Raw genomic sequence first — 20,207 nt, forward strand, 5'->3', positions numbered from 1 at the left:
GAAAATTATGGCAATAATTTTTCTAAATTTTGGATCAATGATTCAAAGACTGCGGCAAGTTAAATTTTGTAAGTCATCACAAAACAGATTTTATTATACAATAAATTAAGGAGTTAAAGAAGAAAAAAAATTGATTGTGAAATAAGGAACGGATTAGCTATGCGATTAGCGTATTGGATTCCCACGCGAAAATCCCGGGTTCGAATCTAGCTGCTGACCCTTAGATTTTTTCTCTTCCTAAGGAGCTTCTTAAAACTCACTGTCCGGTGATAAAGACTGGGCAAAGCGCTGAAAAAAAGCTCCGGGCGCCAATTACCTCAGCTGTTGACTTAAATCATTTAAAAAAATTAAAATAATAAAAATAAATGAAATAAAAATGAGAGAAATCTACATTATTAATTTAAGGGAGTAATGAACAGTGAATTAGTTTGAAACAATAGCATCAAACTAAACAGCTGCAGAACTGAGTGTTTTTACTTATTTATTGGGCGCCTTTAGAGAGATTAAGATGCCCAGTGGGGCATTCAAAATTGAAACTGAACGAATTCAACTGATCATCCATTCCAATATCGATCTTACTTCTAAAGCATGGGTTCTTAACCTGGGTTCTCGGACCTCTTGGTAATCCTTACCCTGATTTCAAGGGTTCTGTGAAGTTATATCCTGAATAAAATGGGGTGGGAGATCTTATATGTTTTATGTATTTAAACGTCGGACCAAAAAAATTAGTTAATGATGTAGTATTACTTAATTAAAATTTAAATAATCTACAATTAAGAACACAAAAAAAATGTATGGCACTGGAAAGTTTACTGGCGCAACTTACGAATATAACCTAACCTATCCTAACCTATCATAACCTAACCTATCATAACCTAACCTATCCTAACCTAACCTATCCTAACCCAACCTATCCTAACCTAACCTATCCTATCCTAACCTAACCTATCCTATCCTAACCTAACCTAAATAAGTTACTTGTTTTAACAAATATTTATTTTTTAATTTTAAGTTTGACAGGAAGTTATCAGTCGTAACAGACTATTCAGGAGGCACCATTGGACCAAAATCCACCCTGACGATGCACAACAAACTCCTACTTTACAAAACCAATATGGACTTCTGGGCCAGTATTGTGAAGCTCCGACAAAACCTTCTAACAATTAAAACCTATACAATACCTTCCGATTCAAAAACCCTTTGCAAAACTGTACACAAACTTTACTATGTCTCTAATTAAGCCCACCATGAAGATCTTGAAGTGACCCTAAGTCAATGAGGTCATCTCCACAATCGATTCCTATCCTGAGAACCCTGGACGTCGTTTAAAACAACGATGTTGGGCTAAGTGACTCGCTTACCAACCTTTTCCAGCACTGGGCTGGTCACTTTCATCTTGTCCATCACGGTTGTAGCACTGAGCATGAACTATATGTCCAGTATATAGTACACATTTGGTAATTTATTGCTAATTAACGGGAAAAAAAATAATTAAATTTACTTGAATTCGAGACCGGAGACAAACGGAAACGGCATTGGAAAGCTAAAAAATTGAAATATCACCTCACGGCCCTTTCTTTACCAAATTGTCAAAGGGGATTAAGAAATCTAGGATCTGCCCCCTAGACAAGTAAAGTAAAGTAATCACCTATTTTTCAGACGGGGCTTAATGTCCAACTACCAATTAGGTGCTGTGGACGGGGCTGGAAGCACATAATTTACTATAAACAATTTTTTCTAACAAATAAAAAGTAGTCCTACGCGGAATTCGAACTGGGGATCTCGCACTTACAAAACCACGCTCTTGACCACTACACCAACCCCCACCCCTGACCTATAGACAGAGGAATGACTACACCACGCACATAATTAGAAGATTCAAGGCCACACATGGCATAACTTATTTGGGTATAAAAAAAATAATAATTTTGTAAAAATAATGTTAAAAAAAAATTTGGTGTGAACACTCACTCAACTTTCTCTACTAAATTTTTCTCAAAAGCCTAACAGATTTTTTTTTTCAAACTTAGAACTTTTACTAACATTGTGACAGTGAAAAAGGATATTTTCACGGTGCAGGCACTGCCATCTATGAGAATTTTGCGAAAATAATCGCTTAAGTAAGGTGTACAAAAGAGTGAAGTAGTTAATAATCTAAATAGTCTAATTTTTTTTTTTTTTTTTTTTTTTTTTTTTAGCGCATCAACAGCTGAGGTTATTAGCGCTCGGAGCTTTTTTCAGTGCACTGCCGGCCTCCGGACAGTGTTCTCTCGTTACAGACAACACTGTCCATCACCGGACAGTGAGCTGTAAGAAGCTCCTAGGAAGAGAAAATCTAAGGGTTAGCAGCTGGATTCGAACCCGGGACCTCCGCGTGGGAATCGAGTACGCTAACCACATAGCTAATCCCTATCCCTCCCCTTATAGTCTAATTATTGGGAGATTTTTTTTGGTGCGCATGCGTGATAAGTACTCGAATAATGGCCGATTGGAAGATGTGCTGAAATTGTATTAATTTGTTTTAAATCGCAAAGATTCAGATTTATTGTGATAATAGGTTTGATTCCTAGTCCTAAGTCTAAGATTCTTATTTAATGGTTAAAATGAGACTAAATAGTGTAGTAAGTTTGCTAGTCGCCGCTGTCTACGATACCTATAAATTTGGATAGTTGGACGTTAAGCCTGCCTTAAGAAGTGTAGGCATTACTTACTTATAAAAAAAAAAAAAAACACTTTTTCTAGACTCAGTGGATCAGAAAAGGTCATTTCCAATTAAATCATTGGTTCTACTCCCTTGATGATATTTTATTGGTTACGGAATGTCTTACCAAAATTCCGAATTGGAAGTAGATTCAAAAGTACGACTTTTACAGATAAACTTTTTCGCTTTTTCTAAAAATTTTCAGGAAGTTGTGAAAGAGATTTTTTAATCTCAACTTTGAAATTTGATACGCAACACTTTCTCAATAATGGAAGTAAGAAAAGCTTTCATAATAAAATTCAATTTACCTGTATAATATCTGTAATATGAACCCAATCGTCATAGATAACGTAACAATTTCATAATTTATAACATATTTCCTGAGTCATTAAATATAGTCATCACAATTAATATAGTAATTAATGTAGAAATAAAATAAAACCTCTTTTTTTCCAGACTAATGCAAAAAAAAAGGAAAATATTAAATTTGGCGGGACAAGTTTTTTATGAAAGAAAGCAATCTATGTAAATTCAAAGTTAATCAACTCACATTGTGATTATAATGAATCTCTGAGAACCCGAAAATTCAATACGAACAAATTACCATTTCCGACTGCATTATTACTAATTATCAACAAAATTTGGTACACTTTTACATAAATATTTACAATATTTCCTTAACAATAGCAACATAGTTGGGGGGGAAAAAACGCCTTTCGAATAGTGGTGGCCATTTTAATGTTTAATTAAAAAAAGAAAATTTTCTAACCTACATTACACAACAACTACATAACTGTAATGTATTCGAACATAATGTAAACCAAATAAATAATTGAAAATAATGGAAAACATAACAGCAGTAAGAAAGTCAAGATTATGTTCTAACCTAAATTACACCAACAACTAAATAACTGTAATGTATTCGAACATAATGTAAACCAAATAAATAATTGAAAATAATGGAAAACATAACAGCAGTAAGAAAGTCAAGATTATGTTCTAACCTAAATTACACCAACAACTAAATAATTGTAATGTATTCGAACATAATGTAAACCAAATAAATAATTGAAAATAATGGAAAACATAACAGCAGTAAGAAAGTCAAGATTATGTTCTAACCTAAATTACACCAACAACTAAATAACTGTAATGTATTCGAACATAATGTAAACAAAATAAATAATTGAAAATAATGGAAAACATAACAGCAGTAAGAAAGTCAAGATTATGTTCTAACCTAAATTACACCAACAACTACATAAATGTAATGTACTCGAATATAATGTAAACAAAATAAATAATTGAAAATAATGGAAAACATAACAGCAGCAAGAAAGTCAAGATTATGTTGAGATATCTCAGATCACAATGCCAAACCCAACGAGCGTAGCTTGGGGCGGAAAATCAATTTTCTTTATTCTAGTAAAACATTAAATTAACTATTTGAGCAGATGAACGCAGATTCAAAAAATTACATTCTTCACCAGTTCACTATCTCTTCTGTATGTAATCAATTTCGGCCAGTCAATCCCCCATCAATAGTACAAAATAGCTCGAATCTTTCTGGGTCCAAAAAAAAAATTAACAAGTTCCCACTACCTTCTTTTAACTCAAATTTACTTAAATAAATTTTCTTGTGGCTTAAACGAACAATGGACTACATTCCGGAAGAATGGAGAAGATGAGGGCGTACGAAAAATGGCATGGATAGAGGGCATAAAGGAAGGAATGGCCGCAAAAGGGAGGAAGATTGGAATGATGGGAAAAATTGGAGGCAGGAAATTTTGGGAAATGGTGAAGGAACACTGTTCATCAAAAGCCAAAGAAATGGCAGTAGATATTTTTCAGTTATTTACCGCAAAAGACCAACGCGTGACGTTCTTATTTATCATTACTATTAAATAAAGATTTATAAATAAAGATACTTCTTACTACCAACAGAAAAACAAAATTGAATGAAACAATGAAGTGATAAAATTATAGTTTTATTCATACTAATTTGTATAATTTTATTCACTTAAATTGTAGGGATAGTTCAAAATTAATTAATTTTTAATTGCTTGGTGCTTCAAAATTGTGCTAGAATGAATAGTATTACATCTATGCAATTCCAACAAAAAATTATAAAACAGAAAAATGCAAACGTTAACGCCCTAAAATATTAGACTATCACCTAATTACATTGATAATAAACAGAACACTACAAATGTTTACTCCCACCACGGCAGTAGCTATTTTTCGGTTATTTATCGCAAAAGACCAATGCGTAACGTTCTCATTTCTCAACTTCAATTAAACAAAATTAATAGGCCCAAAAAACAATGTTTTAATGAACATCTGTTTAAGGATTGTTCTTTACTGCTTCATAGATTTTAAGAAAAATTACATCTACCTATCACTAATTTTTTATTGCACAATTGCCTGCCAACAAAGGATTATTTGCCATTATTTCAAGATTTGGCCAATAATACAAATTAAAATACAACTTACCTGTCATATTCTGTATTGTCTTCATCACATCGTTCATCTTTAAGCTCCTTCCAAGATTTTCCGTGTCTACACGTGGTTACCAGGACGATATCCCTCTCATTATGTAGATGATAAAGTGAATTTCTTGTCTCCGATCCTATACCATGTACATATCTTTTCCCTTTAAACGCTAACAAATATTTTTTATTCGCTGGGAAATTGTTTGTAGTAACAAAACCAGGTTCTCCCCCTTTTTCTGGATGATTCTGGAAGGCAAACAAAAAATTTATATCAGTGATAACCCATAAACGTTGCACCAATTAAATAAAAATTTGATATAATTTAAAGTCCACTTACTTTATGGAAAAGTGGTATTGAGATATCAAATCCTGGCCTAAAACTTGTTATAGACATGCTTGCTTTAGCAAGTATCGCTTCGCCAGTGTCAAACCCTAAGTCATCCTCAGCATATTCGGGCCAAGTACCAGAATAGAGGTTGAATATAACATGATTTCTTCCTCCGTTCCAGGTTTTAAGCCGTTGCAGTCTAGATGGTACATTTCTTACATAGTCCGCAGACAGATTATCCCTGTCTAATGTATCTATTGCGAGCACAAATAAACATGCTTGACTAGGATCGGGTGTATAATATCTTGATTCAATGATAACATCTAGAACTTTTTGATACGCTGGACTGGGACTTAATGGGACTTCACCTGTTGACTCATCAGCTAAAGGATACACATACACTTTAAAATCTTTAGAACACCGGGCAAAATCAAAGCAAGTTTCCATACGGCACTTTTGATTGACTAAATTATTGCTGGTTTTTCTAATACCGTAAGATCCTCCTGTTCTTCGTATATGAGGTGATGGTTCTCGATCTTTATCATAAACATGATGACTCCACGTATCGAGATACGAAGGTAATGAATCTATTTCAAATGGTATGTAACCTTCGCTTTTCAATCTATAGCCCCCAAAATAACAATACGCAAGGAATGCGCAAGACAAAAGCACTAAAAGGTAACGTTTTTTGGCTTGCATAACTTTAAAAAGTAGTATTTATTCTAAAATGGCAGCATGAATTAGAAAAGGGAAGGAAAACATTTCATTTTCATGTAACTAACAAGGAGTATTTTAAAGCGAAAATCAAGGAACTGAAACCCTGGAAAGTCAAAATTAAAAACATACTTTTATTTGAAGTAAACATCACTGATTATTATCCAAAAGCACTCACAAACTGTATTGTATAAGTATTATGGCACTCAAAAACTGACACTGGCTTCATTTTGTTTGGGCGTTCTAATGAGCATACTTCGGGGATATATTCCTTAGCGCTAAAACGATCAGTAATATTTATACGAACACGCGGGACACGCAAATTTGGAAATATAAGTATTAAAGTTAAAAGTTGCATGCCAACATCACTTCACTAACCTAAACACCATAACACTGACTGGCTGGCAAAATATAACCCTCCCTATGAACAATGTCCCTTCCACGCCGGTGCGAACTGTAATGCATTCTCCTGAGCACCAACTGAACTAAGATGCTGATATCTCAGTTACATTTGATTCTCAATTGCTGCAAATAATTGTTTTTTATCAATAAAAATTTAACCTAGTTTTAATGTAATGTTTACTATGTAGCAAATGTACATCTAGCTAACTAAGGAAGGTGTCTTATTTTCATCACCAACTCTAATAATTACGAGGTAACTTGGCATGGCATTTTTATCTGATGCATCATTACCAGTTAGATTTCTTCCTGTCAGTTGCAAAGCAACATCTTACATTCTGTCAATGCTTCAAAATTAATAATTTATCTTTACCCAATTTCTTTACTGCCTCTAAGTAACACAGAATCGCCACATTGTCAAGTCCTTATCAAAAACCTTTATTGTTAACACTTGATTTTGTTTTACATTTACAATTCGTTTCTTTTAGATTAAAAGGTTCTAACTGTACCATTTTTTTAAATGCCAAATTTTAAAACCTGTTCAATTTCTAACAACATTATCCAGAATTTAAAACTGCTCATTACTGCTTCAGGAAGTGAAACCATTTATTCATCCCCAGAAAGCCCTAAAAATAAATCATTAAAAAAATATTTACAAATGAAAGTAATCGATTTATCTAATACGCCGTTAAGAGAAAATCAGGCATTTTATAAATAAGGTCCATTTGGTAAACAATCGCTTCTGGATGTGAATTTTTTCTACCCAGTAAATGAAAGAAAAGCAATTTGTTTGCTATCTAGCGGCAAATTTAAGAACTGTTAACGAAATGTAGTTTTTAACCAATGCCGCTAGATGGCAGGAAATAGCAGTTTTAAACGTTATATGGCCTGTTAAACAAGTTCACTAGCAAATTAAATGTTCTAAAAATCCAATTAATGTAAAGACAGGCCAGAGTATACTTTAACCATTGTAAAAACTGTAATTTTAAATACTAAAAACTACGCTAAATGTTTCAATTATAATATTTAGGTATAAGTAAACATCTAAAAAATCACAACAAAGTTATGCTTGTTACCACTTTTGGAGTAATAAGAACCATTTTCCTCTCTTTTTTTTTTTTTTTTTTAACTTGGTGCGTATTGTGCTAATTATATTCCACGTCAAATTATTTTAAAGAGTTTTGGTCCCTCTCTCTGATGGTTAATTTCAAATTTGTATGATCCAAATTGCTACTTTTTTTGCATTTATGTTAATTACGTAGTGATTTATATGTATGCTTGTAAATATTAGTATTGTTATGATTTCCAACGTTTTCTTTTACATCTCTTCAATTAAAAAAAAGCAGTTAAAAGAAAATTATGATTGTACTTATAAAATATTACCTAATCCTATCAATTATTTTATTTTTATTATTTCAAAAGCTTCACTCTGTTTCTTTTGTTTGATTTCCGTTGAAATTCCAATTTTATACTTTGTGAGCTCTGCAATATGCAATTTATAGGAAATGTTTATTCATCTACTTTTCAAAGACTTTATTTTTAATTCTATTCTTTATTTTTAATCTATTGCTTAAAAATAAGTACTGACTAAATGAGATCCAGATGACTTAAATAGTATTTTTAGCTAATGAACACCTTTTTTAAAAAGTATAATATACAATCCCAGAGTGCATAATTTCCAAATATTAGATACTTAAGAAGCATTGAATTGTTTATGAACTAGACCACCATTATTTTTATTTCACATCACAATGTATAATATGTAGGATCACATTTGATAAAAGGTTTAACCAGCTCCATCACTTTATTACAGGGGATATTAGGGAAAATTGCTCCATTCAAAAAGATTGTGGCAATTCACTACAACGTTCGCGTCCGAATGATGCACAACTCAGACAGTAGAGAAGGTTTTTTTTTCGTTGTAATATAAAATTGTTAAAGTTAAGAAGTATTATTTTTCGTGTATAGTTCAAATACATTATTTTTGCCTTAATTTAGTGAATAATTTTTTTTTTTTGAACAGTGTAAGTGCAAAATCATGTATTAGTTACTTCTTATTTAGTTGTTTTTCTTTAATACACTGTTATACATTAATTTTCTAATAAAATCATAACTGTGATGAATTTTTTTTATTGCATTATTGTTGTATTATAGAAAAAATTTTGATATTAAAATAAGAAATTAGGGAGAATTGCATTTTTTTAAAATACTAACTTCATTTAAGTTAGCTAATTTAAAATGAACATTATTTTCATTTTCTATGTTTCAGAACTTAATGGCTGATAATCACTTCGAATGGTTAGATTATTTCATATTTGGCTTCCTGCTTTTATTATCTGCTGCCATTGGGTTTTATTTTGCATTTGTTGCTAAAAAGAAACAGAATACACGATTGGAATATTTATTGGGAAGCAAAACGATGGGAGTATTTCCAATTTCAATGTCTTTAATTGCAAGGTAAATGTATTCCATTGACTTTCTCAGTAAGTTGCCAATAGTAAATATCTTACTTTATTAGTAGAGACTGCATCAGCAAAAATTAATATTAATAGGTTATTTTACAATTACAAATGCTCTGTTTAACACAACAATATTGAAATAGCTATTAAGATAATGGTAATTAGCCAACTTAGTTTAGATTTTTGTCATTTCGAGAAACAAAAACAGTTAAAATACAATTTTTAAAATTAAGACAAATTAATATGATTATAATTGTAGAACCATATTGCTATTATTATTATATTATTATTATTATTATTATATTATATTATTTTGCGACAAAGTGGTGTAAATAAGTTTATCGAAAGATTCTAAATTGAGTAGAAGTTAGCCAGCCTTTAATGAGATATTGTAGATTTACAAAATTATCATGAAACGCTAGCTGTTTTCTTATTTGTGGGTTAAATACTTTCAATATGGACTGGAGTATTTTTTTATTGATTTATTGATATCTACTGATCCAAAATGCATAGACAAACCAATTTAAACATAGACCTTAGGCACTTTTTTGAGAAATTTGGTTGTTAATCTTTAGATATTTTTCAATGTTACAAATCAGAGCTAGCTGTTATAATGGTTAAAAATGAGAATGAACTTACCCAACCAGCCTTACCATTTGTCTTTGTTTTTTGGTTTTGGTAATTTTGTTTAATTCAAGTTATGTAATAAAAAAAATTATTAGAATACAAAATTCTTTTGGCCTTGGGATTGCAATAAGTGTGCAAATCTTTCTTCAGAAGTTGCTATCAGGATTAATTAAGTAGTAATAATCGTAAATCATATTTATGCTCAAAATTATTGAATCACTTTTCAATAAATCTTTAGATTTTAGAGGCTCAAAAAGTGAAGGAAAAATGACCGTCACTTTTTCAAATTTAGTATTTTTTCTTTATGTTTTTTATTCTGAATGTATTATTTCATATCAAATTTATTTTAGACTAATTGTTTTACATTATCGATCTGATAAAATCGGAAAATTATTTCCTTATTTCTATCAGAACAGTCTAGAAGCTACACTCTCTAGCCTCATAGTACTTAAACGATTGACACCTTGATGTATTCAAATATTGATGACCACTTTACTAACATGTATTTGTTTTCAATAAAAATGTTTATTATATTTTTTCATCTAACAATAAGATAAATGTTTAAAGCTATATATCAGGTATATCACTGATTGGGATACCCTCCGAAATTTATGTTTATGGTACGCAGTATTGGGTTATAATAATATCGGAATATTTAGTAAGCGGCACAATAGCTTATGCTTATTTGCCAGTATTTTATAAGCTACAAATAACATCATCTTATGAGGTATCTTTATTATTTTTTATCTTTTATATAATAAGTGCTTTATATGTTATTTATTTATTTATTTATTTTTGTAAGTATTTAAGGTTACGTTTTGATGAAAGAGTCCACATACTTGGTTCTATTTTATTCATCATAAAAATGGTACATATTCCACATATTATGTCCTATGATTATATTAATTGTGTTAATAAACTATTGATACCGTCCTTAGTTACTTTATTTGCCGATAGTGGTATATGTTCCAGCTCTCGCATTTAGTCAAGGTGTGAAAAAAAATAATCATATATATTGTAGTATTGTAAATTACATAACATTGTAACAAATGTTTATTTCTAGTTACTGGGATCAATTTACACTTAACTACTGCGATAGCATGTGTAATTTGTATCTTCTATACCACCGTGGTAAGAATTTCCTTTTTTAATATACATTTATCTCTAGAATTATATTTAGAACAACTACAGAATTAAGCTGCAATAAAGGAAAGTTTTGTAGCATTTTTAAACATTTTATGTATTGATTTTTTTCAATCTTTTTGACTGCATCTAAAAATCTATTCGTGGAGTGTACTACTAAGTTCCAATCTAGATAAATCGTTTGATAATATTAGAGTAATGGGTCAGACCTTCTGATGTGCAAAGCCCATGTGGTCCAGAATATAAGAAAGTGGGCTAGATAGATATTAGTGTGGGTCTCACAGTAAACTAGAGATGGCTATAATTTCTTAAAACCCAAATGAATGATCAGTATGTAGTAGATCAGTCGAACTATGTGAGAGTTGTGATATTAAGTGTAAGTGTCTAGGTTCATAGGTAGAAACGATGAGAATCCTGAATAATGGATTTGTACTTTCCCTCTAGGATCTCTTAGTAATTTTCTAGTATAATAGAACTGAGAAAAGATGAATAGCATAATAAATGACGTTTCAATTTTTTGTAAATACTTAAGCGACGAAAGATTTTATCTCAACTTCTTGTACTATACAAGAATTAGAATGGAAGAATCGCACGAAACCAAAGTGTTCAGACCAAAACATGCGAAAATTGCGGTCACACCAGGAACCATCGCAACCACCTTGCAATATGCTTTAAGTGAGCAGTCACCTTGAAATGTGACAAGTTCCTACGTACGTGCAGTTGAAGATCACTCCAACTAACTACAATGGTTGCGAAACTTTCAGGGGACTACGGGAAGGAATGTAGCTCAGATCTACGTTCTAAACTACCATTCTTTCAAGCCGACAGGTCACCATTCCGCACTAAGCGTGCATGGTTGAGTTATGGTAGCGCCTCGATTCCATCTCACTTTTTCCAATCTTCAGCCTCTATACTAGAGGCTCTATCATCACCCTTCTACATGACATCCCTATTTAGCTCCTGTTTGAACGACATTAAATCTACAATATTATTAATCTTCTTGCCATTGAAGTTGATTAATTGATTTTGAAAAAGTCACTATTAAAACTCTCCTTCAAATCCTCGCCCATTTGTATTCTGGACTCCTAACACGTTAATCTCACGGATACTCACATGACTGTTCGGACAGATTTTTATATCGAAGTTAGAGCATCAATCGAAGAACCAAGAACTTTCTGCGCCTCCATACTTAGTAATCTTTTCATTGAGACATCCTAGATATCTATCTAACGATTGAATAAATATGTAAACTCTATCTTGTAAATATTTTCTCTTTGCCCACACTCAGATTCTCATAATTCCACATCCCAGTTTCCTTATTGGTTTGTAATGATTCTCATTTCTCAGATCTCTTCTCGAAAATATCTCTAATCTTCCTCTCATTCACAATCCCTGTGAACATCTTAACTTCATCCCTTAATAATTTGAAAATCTCTTGGATGCTTAGACTCCATTTATTTGAGTAATTTGTGATTAACAGATTTTTTAGATGCACATGTGTGCTATCGTAAAATAGATCAATTAATTAATTTTTACTCATGTCTTTGAAAAGTTTAGAATATTTCATGAAATTTAAAGGTGGCAATAAATTGCAGGGAGGATTAAAAGCTGTAGTATGGACAGACACAATACAGATGGGTGCAATGGTTACTGGAAGTTTAGCTGTTATTATTATTGGGATTAAAGAAGTCGGTATAAGCAACGTTATCGAAAGAAATAAAGTTACGGATAGATTTGAGTTTGATAAGTAAGATGGTTTTCCATCTTTTTATAAAAGTTTTCCTGCCAGGAAATATTTTAAAATATAATTATAGATTTCTTTAGTTTTAGTTTGGATCCAACAGAGAGACACACAGTGTGGGGATTAATAATTGGAAACTACTTTTACTGGCTTGCAAACTGTACAGTAAATCAGTCTGTGGTGCAGAGATATCTTGCAATGCCCAATAGAAAAAAAGGAAATTTGTAAATATATCTGTCATTTATCTTTTACTTAAATATCCGTATGTTATCCAAAATACTTAAGCAAGTAAGAGAACCTAAGCTAAGAGAATTTAGAATAATTAGATTTTACCTTCCTTTCATTATTTAATACAAATGAAACACCGAATTAATAATTTCATATTCCACTTCTTTTTTTGTAGTTGAGCTTGCAAAATATTTGTAATTGTTCTTAGAAGAAAATTTGTCGCTTACAATTATTCTAAGTGTACTGCAGCAATAGCAGGGTTTTAAATGTTTATTTCATAGTTATTTGATTTTTACGGTGAATAAAACTTTCTATGCTTATAATTTAAATTTGTCCAATCATTCTTGAGAGTAAATCAAGCAAACAAAAGAATGACAGCTTTGATTGTAGATTTTGTACAAATGAATTCCTTGACTTGAGCTTCATATAAGATCTCTGCCCTTTTATACTTTTTCTTATTCTAACTATAATTGGTGATGGCTTTAGGCATCTAACATCTGGATGGAAGAAAAGTATAAGAACAACTTCTTTAAGATTGCTGATCCTTCTCTTAGCCCGAAAGGCCTCCTAAAATTGCATGGGATTAATTGAAAAAATCGGCTTCACAATCTATATTTTCTCAGAAAATAATTTTTAAGATCCATATCTTTGTTCATTGAAACTAAAAGTAAGCGCAATAAGAAGCGGTATCCTGAAATTTCTTGATATGTACTGAGTTTAGAGAATGTTTAAATTAATTTTAATTGGTAGTTAATAATAAAAGGAAATAGTTTTTAAATCACATATCCTAATTTTAAAGAGTTTGTCAATTTCATATTTTAATCACGTTTCAGATCTGTATTAAATTTTGCTATTGGAATAACCTTCTTCGTTTCAATGTGTTGCATTACTGGGCTTGTTGTATTTGCATATTACGATGGCTGCGATCCATTGAGTTTACAGGTAATGTCTGATTTAACAATCTGATTTAAAAACCTAAAGGTGAATGTCGAAACATTAATATATTTTGTAATATTTATTGAATTTAATTAGTACTAGAAAATAAATAAAATTAATTCCGTCTCTTACAGCATGATTGGTACCAGTCCAATGCTTCTTCAGTTAAATTTGAAATTCCTTTTTTACAATGAGATTTTTTTGCAAACCTGACCAAGAGCCAATCAATATTGCTTTCAATCACATTTTGCAAATACTGCTGTTATGTAGTTTGAGATTAAGTATCCCTTATTATTTCTTTATAGAAATTAATCTTCAATTCTTATAATGAAAGAGAGTTATAAGATTATGCTCCACTTTTATTTAAATTAATGGAAATCACCTTCTTCCACTATTCCTTTTAAGTAACCAACAATCAAAGGGAGGGTGTAGTTAAGAAATCGGAATACCACTTTTTCTCCTTACGAGCCTGGGCTTCATCCTATACTTTTTCTTTACCAATTATCCCTTGGGATGGCTTGAGTCGATTTTTTTTTTTGGAAACGTATAAAACAGAAAATCTTTGAATTAGTTTTTAATACAGATTTGAAAATTATATGATTTTATGTCTTAAGCTGTCCTCATAAACTCACTATCTTATTTGTAAAACTTTTTCGATCAGCGTGGACTTTAAACATTTTATTCCTGGCTATTCAGAATCGCATAGCGGCACTATCGTAATACGTATTTCAAAAAAATGAAATAGAAGAGTAACGGAAAATAAATAGGTTAATTAGAAACGATATTAAGTCGTAGTAAATTCATATGATTTAAAATTGACATAATAAATTCAATCCAATTAGGTAAAAATATTTTTCCGTGAAACCTTTAAGTGCTTCTGTGACTTCATATAGAGTTTTCATGAAAAAAAAGATTTCAGTATATCAATGGAATGGAGCCTGTGTATGTGAATGAGAGATGAGCTATAGGGTTCGCTATGCAACCTCCACAGGTTTTAGTACGTCGTGTGATTGAAGCGAAGCCAGTATAAATATTATTTGTTGTTAGGCTAGGATGGTACCCGCTGGGGCAGGTAACAAGATCCCTGAAGAAATACCGGGGTATTATTTAAAATAATTTACTTTTTTTTTTCTCTTGATACCTCGTACTAGAATGTGTAAGGCTTTATTAAAAAAAAAAAAATAATATTTTCAATGCATGTTTAGTTTTGAAGAAAATACATATTAAGCATCTATGTTCTATGTGGCTCAGAAAATAAGGAAGGCTGATCAAATCCTACCTTATTTCGTGATGGAGGTTGGTTCAGTTGTTCCGGGTCTCCCTGGATTATTTGTCTCTGGAGTCTTCAGCGCTGCTCTAAGGTTTTAACATACATAAATCTGAAAATAGCTTCCAATAATAAAATTATAAATTCAAATATTTCTTTATATTCTCGTTATAAAATTCATTAAAAAAAATATGTTTGTTACAGCTCTATGTCTACTGGTCTGAACTCAATGACAGGAGTCATTTTTGAGGATTTAATACGACCTTTTGTAGGTTCGTTTTCAGAAAAAAAGGCCAGTTTTCTCATGAAAATTATTGTGCTCATTGTTGGAATATTTTGTGTAGCAATGGTTTTTATAGTAGATAAATTAGGTACTTTAATTCAGGTTGGTAACATTTAAATATCTAATCTTAACTTAATAGGCAAAGTTTTTATCAAAGGAATATGTTTTCTACACTTTTGTTGGGCCCTTATCATATTTCTGGTTTATTAATCATCTCAAAGGTGGCTATGATTCCAAATTCCATCGCAATTTCATTCCATTGCAATAGTATGTTTGAGAAATTATATACCAATTTCGCTTAAACTATTGCTGTTAGCTATAAATTACTACAAAAATATTTGAGTCACGTACTCAGAAACATGATCCCTGATCTCTTTATAGGGCCGAATTGACATTTGGCTGTCACAAAGAAATACTTTTCCTGGCCGGGATTGCTAATTTTATTTGCACCATTAGGGTTATATTGTAAGAGAGGAAGAAGAAGGTAATTAATAAAGAAATGTTCTAAAGGGGAAAAAGATTATTGCTAATTTCTTTCATAATTTTTTTGCCAAGCTTTCGCTCTAAGGAGTAAGACATCTTCAGATTAACAATTAATTAATCCCTAATTGGTAGTTGGACGTTAAGCCACGCCTGAAAGGCAATTACTTTATTTGCTTAACAATTGTTATTTGTTTTATATAGTTAACAATAAAGGTTACTGTATCTTCTGTTAGATACCTAAACAGGCAGGACAGAAGACACATTAACCTTTAATGTTAACCTGTGTAAAACAAATTGTAATTGTTAATAAACATACTCTGAAGGTGAACTAGTCCCTAGGTCAAAAGCTTGGCAAATTTTTATTTCTAAATTTATTTAGTAATTTACAATCTGTATAATATAATATATATGTGAAGATATACATATTTGGTGCGTGAAGAGTAGAAGTTATGCCTGATATTGTGTAAAATTATGGCTGATATTGGCATTATTCTTTCTTCTCTTTCGATTAGTTAATCAGGCATGAAAAAAAAAAAGGATTACTCTACACAGCATTGTGGTAGTTTCAAACTATTAATCTAAAATTAAAACATAATATACAAATCAAATAACCCAAAATTAAAAATTGTTTAAGAGTTCGCTAATTAATTGCAAGAAACATCAACAAAAGTTGCTCAAAAAAAAGTGTATTTTAAAATTATTTGCAATGAATCTTCAATTCAGACCAAAAAATAAATTCTTTTTAATGGTTTTAAAAAGTGTTTGCTACTTTCTTGTAGTAATGTATAGTTTATTTACATTTCTTTACTGGAAGTATTTGTTTTTATTCACGTATTCATAATTAATTATAAAGTAATAATCAAAAAAATCATCCGTTTTAATATAGGCTGGAAAAAGTTTAGCAGGAATTACAACTGGTCCACTGTTAGGAATGTTCACACTAGGAATGTTCTTTCCATGGGCCAACGCTAAGGTGTGTATGTCAAAATCGTTGAGTATTAACATTTGTTAAATACTGTCATTTCCTCACTTTTTATATTTTAAATTTCAGGGAGCATTGTTTGGAGGTTTATCTGGTCTTATAGTAACATCATTGCTGTCCATCTTTTCTCAAGCAGCCATTGCTCATGATCGCATTCAATATCCCCAAAAACCATTATCTACTTCAAGATGTCCACCTCCTACTTTAAGCGATATTGATTATTTTTTCTCTCGCAAAGAAATTCCATACAATTCCAAGTAAGATTTATATCTCTAAGTTTGTCCTATTAGCTGCTATTATTATTTATTTTTGTTTCGTTTTTTTTTTAGTTACATGAAAGAGACACCCTGGATACTTAAGATTTCTTATTTGTGGTATTCTTTGATCGGAACAGTGACAGTGTTACTCTTTGGAATGTTTGCAAGCTGCCTTAGCGGCTTTACAGATCCCAAATTAGTAAATAAAGATCTTATTACACCAATTCTACATAGGTTCTTACCTGAGCCTAAAGTAAGTAACATATTTACATTGTTTTGAAAATAATTTTTTTTTTTTTAAATATTTTGATGGGGAAATCATTAAGAAACTGCCACTATTTACTTTCTACATCCATTGCTAAGAATATTACCCAATCAGGCATTAATTTTGGTCTGATTCCTGAGTACTGAGGCAGCAGTTGGAGAATAATCTATTCTTAAAGATAAAAGTTTTAGAACTCAACATTTTCCCCGTAAAATACTTTAGTTCTTGTGGCTCCCAGCAAATTGAATGTTCGGCTGTACCTGTTGAATTTATCTAATTTAAAATTCAAGTTTATCAAAACTTCAGAAAGTAGTTCATTTTATTATACCATTTTTATAGCACTTTAGCCGTCTTAGCACTCTTGGTTTTTGTTTAATATTCTTTACATGATTCAGATTTTCAAATTGAAATCAAATTTTCTACATTAAACTGATCAATTAAACTCTGATGATGAATGTAAAATCGAATTGGTCAGGAATAAAAAAAAAAAAAACATTCGTGCTATAGCACATAAAATCAGCGACCCAACCAGGCACTGCAGACCTAACCACATTTAATATCCTTTTTTTGATTGGAATTAGCTAATATGCTTGAAAAAACGAGATTATCGTTATTTTTCAGGGATTTTGGCTAATCAACAAAACCAATCAATAGTTAGGCTAAGGAAAGCATGAGTTTTAAAGGACTTTGAAAAACTGACAACTATGGGTGCGTTCCACTAAGCGTCCACAACGATCACGCTCACGACCGCGATTTTGCCCGTTCCACTTGCTTGCGAGCGTTACAATCGAAAACTCAAGTGGAATGGACTATGGGGCGTTCTAAACGGTTCATGTAAACATTACAAATGGCGATCTCAAAAATAAGTCAGAAGCTTGACGAGGTTGTTTTTTTAATTTTAACCCCGTTTATAAGCAGTTATAATAAACTTTATTAATTATTGGTAAAGTTGACTTATATTAAAAATATATATATAATTCAATTTTTATATTACAATTTAATGGAGTATTTATAAAATTTACGTTTAAATAAAATTAAAATGTCTTTTGTGGCAACAGTTGGATATTTATTAATGCAACTTAATAATGCTTTAGAAAGTTCTTCATCTAGTTCCGATGAAGAGTGGAATGCAATTTTACAAAATCGCAATAGTGAAAAACGAAAACTTAAGCCACGTATTATTAACTATCAAAGTGTAATTGGTCGTTATTCAGTGATTTAGTATGTAAAGGGATAAGTAATTTTTCATTTTATTATTTTTTTTAGACTTTCGAGAAACACATTCAATTATTTACATGAGATAATACTTTCATTTACCTGATATAATTTTTTCGGTCGCCATCTTTGCTTTTAAAAATTGCGCCAAATTTCTGAACGCCCACTTCGACCCAGCTCTTAAGGTGGGGGCATTGTGAGCTTTGCGTGGCGAAAATAATGACGTCATTAGTGACGTTTTCGCCACGACCACAACGACCGCTGACGTCAAGTGGAACGGCTGAAGGTACAGATTTGATCGTTGTGAGCGCTTAGTGGAACGCACCCTAGATCGTTTAAGTTACACATTTTTGTTGTTTTTTTTACGACTAAAGCCTGCACTCAACTAGTTTTTAGACAACTGACTACTTACTTTACTTATTTTACTTTTACATAATTTACTTTTATTTATTTTACTGATTTCATAATTGAAGAGGTCAGAAATCTCTTTCCTTTACAACTAATTAAATTATTTTATTCATTTAATTCTTAGAGACATCATAAATTTTGATTAAGATGAACTTCTCTCTTAATGGGGAACGCCAAAGTTTTATATTTATATAACAGCTCTAAATGCTCTAAGGTACAAAACAACTTTTGAATTATACATACAATTCATTCGCAAAAAGTTAATATTTCCAACTTCGCTTAATAACTTAATAACAATTTTTGAACACATTATTTATTGAGGCGGGAATCGTCAAGAAGTAGCTATATTAGAAGTAGTACTTTATTGATTGTATGACAATTATATTCATTTTAATATTTATATTAATCATTATTTAGTTTTTTAATCACTTAAAAAACGGTCGGTTGAAATTTATTCGGTTTTAATAAATCATTATTGGCACTTTTTTACATTTATTTGTTTGTTTATTTGCAGGGAAAAGACAAAATTCCGCTGCAACAAGAAGAAGAAATTTTAAGAGATACGTAAATTTATTTTTTAAATAAACAAAAATTTATTTCAGTGTTTTTCTTTCCTCAATTTACTTTGTATTTTTATTTATAAGTTTATTTCTTAAATCATATTCGAAAATGGAAAACTTTCATTCGATTCACCTCTGATTTTATGCTAACGAACATTTGTGTTTTAAAATGGAAATAATGCTAAAATTTCAAAAAAATATGAAAACTAATGAAAGGTATTAATGGTTTTGTATGAATATGACTAACGTCTACAAATTTTGCGACACCCTTTGTTTAGTCTAATTGCATTGACCGCGCCTTCGAAACCTGGTAGAGCAGGGTCTAATGCTGTGAATTTTCAAATCTAATTAGTGTGTGGATTAGAATGTTTGGAATATTCTCTCAATTAATAAATAAGACTTAACCAGTTAGTCTTCCTAATGGTCTGGGTGTCTTAAGTCCCCTTGCCATGTAGGACATAATGTGGGCTCCTAAACTATGCACAACCAAATGTGTGTTGGCTAGTTTAAATCCCTGTTTCATTAATAAGTTGGACTAACTCCTTATATAACTTCTTAATCACGAAAATCGGTCTAAACGTTTTTACTAAAAAGGTAACAACAACAGCATCAATAAGAACCAGAACATTTTCTGAGAATGCCCGTTTTTTTTCTCCAATTTTTGGTAACTCTGTTCTCGAAATTTATAAGAACTGGACTGTTTCAAAAAATTACAGTTA

At 31.2% G+C, this 20,207-nt stretch overlaps 2 protein-coding genes across 4 annotated transcripts in view; one reads left to right on the forward strand and one right to left on the reverse strand.

The window, feature by feature from the left end:
- The window catches only part of ttv (exostosin glycosyltransferase 1 ttv), a 629,091-nt gene extending 622,158 nt beyond the window's left edge, over positions 1 to 6,933 (reverse strand). Inside the window, exons 1-2 of the mRNA XM_074133964.1 lie at positions 5,531 to 6,933; positions 5,195 to 5,439 (exon numbers count right to left, since the gene is read on the reverse strand). Of these exons, the coding sequence (XP_073990065.1) occupies positions 5,195 to 5,439; positions 5,531 to 6,220 (935 nt within the window). The 5' untranslated portion in view covers positions 6,221 to 6,933. The remainder of the gene's footprint in view (positions 1 to 5,194; positions 5,440 to 5,530) is intronic.
- LOC141457259 (sodium-coupled monocarboxylate transporter 1-like) overlaps positions 1 to 19,547 on the forward strand; it is a 32,464-nt gene extending 12,917 nt beyond the window's left edge. For 2 of the 3 annotated variants that reach the window (XM_074133976.1, XM_074133975.1), the window contains exons 2-15: positions 8,904 to 9,091; positions 10,288 to 10,447; positions 10,523 to 10,588; positions 10,659 to 10,710; positions 10,784 to 10,851; positions 12,459 to 12,610; positions 12,688 to 12,828; positions 13,666 to 13,774; positions 15,020 to 15,129; positions 15,240 to 15,420; positions 16,688 to 16,774; positions 16,853 to 17,040; positions 17,113 to 17,293; positions 19,443 to 19,547. In XM_074133976.1, the coding sequence (XP_073990077.1) occupies positions 8,910 to 9,091; positions 10,288 to 10,447; positions 10,523 to 10,588; positions 10,659 to 10,710; positions 10,784 to 10,851; positions 12,459 to 12,610; positions 12,688 to 12,828; positions 13,666 to 13,774; positions 15,020 to 15,129; positions 15,240 to 15,420; positions 16,688 to 16,774; positions 16,853 to 17,040; positions 17,113 to 17,293; positions 19,443 to 19,496 (1,731 nt within the window). In that variant the 5' untranslated portion in view covers positions 8,904 to 8,909 and the 3' untranslated portion in view covers positions 19,497 to 19,547. Of the gene's footprint in view, positions 1 to 8,483; positions 8,659 to 8,903; positions 9,092 to 10,287; positions 10,448 to 10,522; positions 10,589 to 10,658; positions 10,711 to 10,783; positions 10,852 to 12,458; positions 12,611 to 12,687; positions 12,829 to 13,665; positions 13,775 to 15,019; positions 15,130 to 15,239; positions 15,421 to 16,687; positions 16,775 to 16,852; positions 17,041 to 17,112; positions 17,294 to 19,442 lie in introns of those variants that run through there. The other variant, XM_074133974.1, reaches the window with a different exon arrangement.
- Positions 19,548 to 20,207: the final 660 nt, after the last annotated feature.

The sequence above is a fragment of the Rhodnius prolixus genome, unplaced genomic scaffold, assembly GCF_049639745.1.
Source record: "Rhodnius prolixus isolate KJV_2025 unplaced genomic scaffold, Rpr scaffold_10, whole genome shotgun sequence".
Classification (NCBI taxonomy): domain Eukaryota; kingdom Metazoa; phylum Arthropoda; class Insecta; order Hemiptera; family Reduviidae; genus Rhodnius; species Rhodnius prolixus.